The sequence below is a fragment of the Cyprinodon variegatus genome, unplaced genomic scaffold (assembly GCF_000732505.1).
Source record: "Cyprinodon variegatus isolate N-32 unplaced genomic scaffold, C_variegatus-1.0 Scaffold666, whole genome shotgun sequence".
In the NCBI taxonomy this organism is placed as follows: Eukaryota; Metazoa; Chordata; class Actinopteri; order Cyprinodontiformes; family Cyprinodontidae; genus Cyprinodon; species Cyprinodon variegatus.
In genome coordinates, this window is record NW_015151119.1 from 31,043 (window position 1) to 37,377 (window position 6,335).

The 6,335-nt window shown below is 38.2% G+C and overlaps 1 protein-coding gene across 1 annotated transcript in view; it reads right to left on the reverse strand.

Moving 5' to 3' along the window:
• Window positions 1–793: 793 nt before the first annotated feature.
• LOC107097021 (D-threo-3-hydroxyaspartate dehydratase-like) overlaps window positions 794–6,335 on the reverse strand; it is a 9,303-nt gene continuing 3,761 nt past the window's right edge. The window contains exons 3-9 of the mRNA XM_015393984.1: window positions 5,946–6,096; window positions 5,689–5,869; window positions 3,448–3,566; window positions 3,243–3,369; window positions 3,051–3,113; window positions 2,865–2,970; window positions 794–1,342 (exon numbers count right to left, since the gene is read on the reverse strand). Coding sequence (XP_015249470.1) covers window positions 1,253–1,342; window positions 2,865–2,970; window positions 3,051–3,113; window positions 3,243–3,369; window positions 3,448–3,566; window positions 5,689–5,869; window positions 5,946–6,096 — 837 coding nt within the window. The 3' untranslated portion in view covers window positions 794–1,252. The remainder of the gene's footprint in view (window positions 1,343–2,864; window positions 2,971–3,050; window positions 3,114–3,242; window positions 3,370–3,447; window positions 3,567–5,688; window positions 5,870–5,945; window positions 6,097–6,335) is intronic.

Here is a 6,335-nt window from a genome sequence, read left to right on the forward strand (position 1 = left end):
CAAAAGAAAAATATTTATATATTTTTATTTACTATTAACCACCTCACTCATCATCCAAGCAGACATCATTTATCAACTAAAGGATATCTATCCATATAAAGAAAGGTTAAACTCAAATATTGTCCCTGACTCCTCAGGACCTTTAACTCCTGATGCCAACAAACAGCATCATACTGTAACTGCAGAACAAATAGACCACTGAAAAAAGCTTTCTGCATCAAGCTGTAAAACTCCTGAGCCACTGTTAAGAAATGCACTATATATTATTGCAGCTATTTCATTCTTTGCATGTATATTTTTTGAAAGAGAACATTCATTGACATAGCTCATATTTGCAGAAAAAAAAATGCAGGATCATAACTGAGGCGAACTTCCATCCTCTGTGCCCTGCTGAGCCAACCCCAGCTACTTGCCCAACACACTCACTTAACAAACCTACTGGCTAAAAAAAAATCTGTTACTTTTCATTATAAAAAAAATATATAAAAACATATCTAGCCTCCAAAACCCACTTGTTCCATCCCTCCCGCATGCCTATATTCAGGCACCCACACCGAACTCCTTCCTCTACATCCAGCCTCATAACTTAACCTCCTGCACATTTGTCATTTGTCAACATAAATTGTAAACATTAGGAACATATTTCACCTCATGTTTTATTTTTTTTTTATATCTTTTAGATGATCTATTAAACAATCCCAGATACGGTGTCTTGTATACTATATATTTATTTTTTACAATAATGTGCAATTTTAAATTAATACATTGTGTTTAAATTTTAAGACGTACACACAAATTATTTTTTTGATAAATCACATATGCCTAAAGTTTCAAATTCTATGCAGTCACTAAAACTCAAATAATTATCTTTACTTACAGAGTTTAATATCAAAGAATTCCAACTGAACCACATCAAATTAGCTAATTTGAACATTCAGAAGTTCCTTGTGTTAAGAGTCACATAGTTTCCTTGTAGAATAACACTGACACAAAAATAAACAGTAGAATCACAGAAAATGTTAATTACCAATTTATTTAGTTAGAAATTAAAATCAATTTGTCTTCACCCCCAGTAATTCTGTCACCTTTTTAGAGTCAGCATGCAGTGAACAGGTCTACTACTTCTATACCCAAAATTAGTTCACAAGTTCTTCTTTTAGCATATATCTATATACTAAGAACAATACGATATGTTTTCTCTCTTCATATCAAATCAACTGAAGCTGCTTTAAATGCGCAGCTGGACAGATGTTCACCAGCCACGGGTTGGCGTCCACTTCCCCAGCAGGCAACCCTCAGAGTGCACGTGGTACACAGGGTGCATCATGGCTGTCGCACATGACTGTAAAGAATGGGGGGGGAAGATGGTTAATAGAAAGACACTTTAAAGCCAAATGCTTTGAGAAACAATTTTACATGTTTATTTTAAATGGGGAAATGCATATTCAACGGCGTAATAATATGAATATGCCAGAATTAGTAAAATGGCCTCTTTATATCTGTACTCCCCAACAGGAAGGAGACAAAACAGCAAACAATAAACCATTCAACAATCTTTAACAAAAACCAATGAATTCACAGGAGGGGAAAAAATGATAATGGTTGATATAAAAAATGTCTAAACATCACACAGATTAAAATAGCCCTGACTCTGAAAAAAACTAATACAAAAGCTATGTTTCCATTTTTTTTTTAACTTTGGGAGAGCGGAATACTTCCAGTCAGGAATCCCACCTATCTTATCTCATTAGAAACAAAACCTTTTGTGTAACGAAAAAGGAAACTACATCTAATAAACAACTATGGTATAAATATGGGAGTCTGAGCTCTGACATGCAGAGCATCTTAATAATCTATATCCTGCCATTTTAATAAACTGAGTGCATTAATCCTTTGGTAATCTTTAAGTTAAGCTTTTGTTCCCCACAACCAACTGCAATGAAAAAGGCTTGTTGTCACAGTTCTTATGTATACTTGTATAAAAAAAATCTGTATAGAATTTATAAATAATGCACGAAGAGTGCATTTTTACATTTTTTTTATATATATAATTTTGCTCTAACCCACGTACTTTATTATTTTACCTTCTCATATCTTGTTTTCTTTTTCAAATGGAAAGAACTCAGTTGGCCTAATTCGGTGGTGTCCAACCTTTTTGGCACATAGACCAAGATTGTTAAATCAGGAGTACTTTTGGGCAAAGCGGCTACAAAAAAGCACATTATTATGAGAACTTTTTATCACCTGCTCCTTTATAAACAGTGTGCAATACTTTGATTATTGGAATGTTTTATGTTGAACAGGAATGTGTATTTTTTTGCAATCTTTGCATTTTATTTCAAGCTGGACTATTTTTGTGTATTCTTCTAAAAGACAAATATTTGCATTTTAACAACCATTTCAGCGCAATAAAGGGCTTTCTTTTCTTAAAGTCACTGGGAGAATGCTTGGTTGTAAAAAAAAAAAAAAGTCTAATGTGTTGTACCTAACATTTCAATTTGTCTGCAATAACTTTCTTCTAATTGTAAAAAAAACTTTCCATTTCCATCAATGGCAACCTCCAGGCCTCATTCAACAAAATAGTTTTTCAGCCACATAATATGATTTTGATACAATCATAAACAAAAAGTCTTGAAAGTTAACAAATAAAAACTATTTACATTATATGTATTTCCCCCCCTAAAGATTAAATACATATTTTAGCTGTTGAGATGAAAAAAAAAATGTTAAGCAAGAAAAATGGCTTATATTTAGCCAAGCCATGCTCCATTCTAAGGATGTAAGGATAATGCTCAGAGTCATTGTGTAGAAACTCAAGAGGTCATTTCTATCAACAGAGTCAAAAACAAAGCAACCGTACTGACGTGGTAAGGGATCAAGGTGAGCAGAGAGCCAATGGGGTATTTGCTGTAGTCCAGTGGACCTGAGATGGGCTCCACTCTCCCGTGCTCTTGAGTCATAGACAACAACCTAGAGAAAACATCTCTGAGTTATTCTGCCCCACTTAGATTCACTTTGGAGATCAGAGAATAAGAGAGAAGAGGTTTTACTTAAGGTTTGGATGCCCTTCGATCACAGCATATCCAGTGGGAAGTTTTCCAGCTCCCTCCAAACTGAAAAGAACAATGTCAGAAAGATTACTGGACATGTTTCCACTAGAAAAGCTGCATGGTTTGCATATTTCTGTCGATACTGTTGATTTAAATAAATACACCACCATTGAAGAGGTCTATTAAGGCTACCTGATTCCAGCCCATCCACAGTCGATCAGGAGCTGGTTTCTGTGAGGACAATGTCCAATGACTCTCGTCAAAACCCTCACAGCCACATCATCCAGACTACAAGATCCAATAATGGACTGCATGGCATCTAAAACCAGACAAGAAAATCTTTTTTTACTTTTCATCATTCTGAAACCAGCTACCATTAACCTACATGACAGCCCACCGTAGAAGACGTAGTTTCCAGGATGCACCTCGCTAAGCTTTCCCATGTCCTTGACAGGATGACTACAGGAAGGGGTGGAGCCAATGCTGGACTTACAACTGATGCCAACAGCCTTCAATCTGCCAGGTGAAAACATAAGTTGATTTTTTTTTTAAAGCAGGGTTGTTGTGCTGAGAATTATTATTCTATGATATTTTTTTCTTTCTATTTAATACACAGACACCTCTAATATTAATACATTTCCATCAGTTCATTCTAACTGTCCTGGACTGAGGAGGAGTAGTTTTAATTTACTCATTGAAGTGATTCACAATTAAAATAAAAATTTACTCTTTATGTTCTTTTTGTTTAATTTATAAGGAGTATTTTTTTGTTTTTCTTACACCAAGGAACAAAAACACAGATAACATTGACATTTTTGAATGTATTTGAAGTGTTTTTGAATTGAACTGAATTTTCTTGCTATATGTAGTGAGGACCATGTATTGAATCTCATTGACTTCCATTGATTTTCATTCATTTATAATATTTTAGATGCCCTAACTATAAAAATAACCCAAAATCAAACCATTACCCATTAGCACCTTACTAACATCAACCTAAACTTAAAGGTACGCAGTCAGGTTATATGACATTTTTTAAATGTTTACACAAATAACTTTATCTGTTTGCATTCAAAGTTTTTCCTGAAAGATTACCACATCCTGCTGATTTATTTTCTATTCTTTTATTTTTGTGTTTTACACTTTGTTTTTTGCTCAGTTTTTTAGTCAGTTGTGTATATTTAAAATAGCAAATGCATCAGTAAACTGTGCATGCTAACAGAGGGTAAACAAGAAACTAGCCCACTGCAGCTACTGTAAGCCAGGTAGCACCTCCCAGCAAAGGGAAAAAAAAAAAAAAAAAGAAAAGTCGAAGTTTCAGAGTGAAAAATATATGTAAAAAAATAATTCCAAGAGGGATGAAACTCAAACAGCACTGGGAATAAAGGACAAGATGTTGGTGTTAACTATAGCAAGAGGCTAAATCTGCCTTGGCATTCAGATGTTGATGGAGTGATAACAATGCTATTCTAAGCCTCTATAGTCTAAGTTAAATATTATAAATAGACAGACAGATATCAGTTGGTCTTCTACCACACCAAGCTGTCGCTTTATAGTGATGCATTACAGAATAGTCTCTAATACTGCGTTCACACCGGACGCAGCAGGCGCAGCGAGTTTACATGCAAAGTCAATGGTTGATGCGCGTCAAGGCGCAGCAAAAGGTCCCGCAGCGCGTTTTGAGCAGCAGGCGCAGCGCGTCTGAGCAGCTGAAGCAGCGTGCCGTGAGCGTTTATGCATCTGACACACGCGAAACCCCGCAAGCGCGCTGCTGCTCGAGATGGAAAAATTTAACTTTTGCTGCTCGACGCGCCGAATCAACCAATCAGAGAAGCTGATCTGGGAGCTGGCAGGGAGACAGACACATCGCTGATGATACAGAGCGCTATGATCGCTCCTCTGAAACAGTTTATTAACACCTAAATTAACTTAAAATGCTGAAATCTGCCGGCAGAACATGTTCGCTTTTATTATACTGCTGCCTGCAGTTTGGATTACGTACATGAAAACCGCTTCCAGCCGCTGAGGCGAACTTGGAGGAGGCGACCGGGCCATAGGCTGCTGTTGAATGGGATTCCTACTGACAGAACGCCGGTATGTGGGGGTCTGAGCGGCTCAGAGAGAAATAATATTGGAAGATGGGATGGTAATCTGGATGAACTGACTGCACTGATTAAGTTTTCAGGTGGTTTTTCCCACTGAAAAACATATTAAAACTACTTTATTCCCACTGATCACAGCAAATATAGCTGCAAGGCAAATAAAGGATAGGGTAGCTCCACCTGACGCGCGTCAGACACACTTTTTGACCGCGCAGCCAGAGCAGCAAAGCTGCTTCAGCCGCGCATCAGAACTAAACTGGTACAAGCAGCAAAAAGGAAACAGCAGATGCGATTTTGCTGCTCCTGCTGCGTCCGGTGTGAACGCAGCATAATAAGTAGCTGCCTAAATTATCGCCTGTTGCATTACTGCCAACAGATGGTGCCATGTCTGTTTATGTCTGTTTATTTGATCATTGTGTCTGGTCCTCTCATTGCTGCCATAATAGGAGCACTGACATGTAATTGATATAATTTACTGCATGTGCTTTAATCAGTCTTCATCCTCTGCACACCTCTGTTATAATCAATTATCTCACCTCTCCATGAACTGCAGGGTAAAGTTGGTGGTTTCTTGGGCGACAGCCTGTATTTGCTCCACTCCCCTACAGTTGTAGGTGTTCCCACAGTGGGCGTACACTCCTGTTAGCTCCACCCCATCTGTCTCAGCGATGGCTTGGGCCAGTTGGAGTGCCTCAGGCTCTGAATGCAGGATGCCAGCTACAACAAAGAGCAAACCCACAGCCAATGAATATTCAGCAGTAATGGCGTCGTTTCCCCAACATGTGTTCCTCACCTCTCCCATTGCCGCAGTCCAGTTTTAGCCACACGTGCCACTGCCTGCCACCACTCAGGGGCCTCTTTTTGAGCTGGTCCAGGGCATCAGGATGATCAAGCAGAACTTGGAAAAGATCCAGTCTCTCTGACAAGGCAGCACAGCGCTCCACCTATCAACACAGAAAGCAACAGATATTTCTTCGGAAAGGGTTAGGAATATTGTGTTACTTTTTGTAACAAACTGTTGTAGCACTTTAAAATTATGTTGCAAAAGTATTCACATGCTGGAAATGTCCTCGCTTCATAATGCTGCCTCTACCATGTTTTAAAGTAAGCCTTGTGCAGGGGCGGATCTAGAAAAATATTTATGGGGTGGCAAGAGGGGGGCAGGAATTTTTTAGGGGTGGCA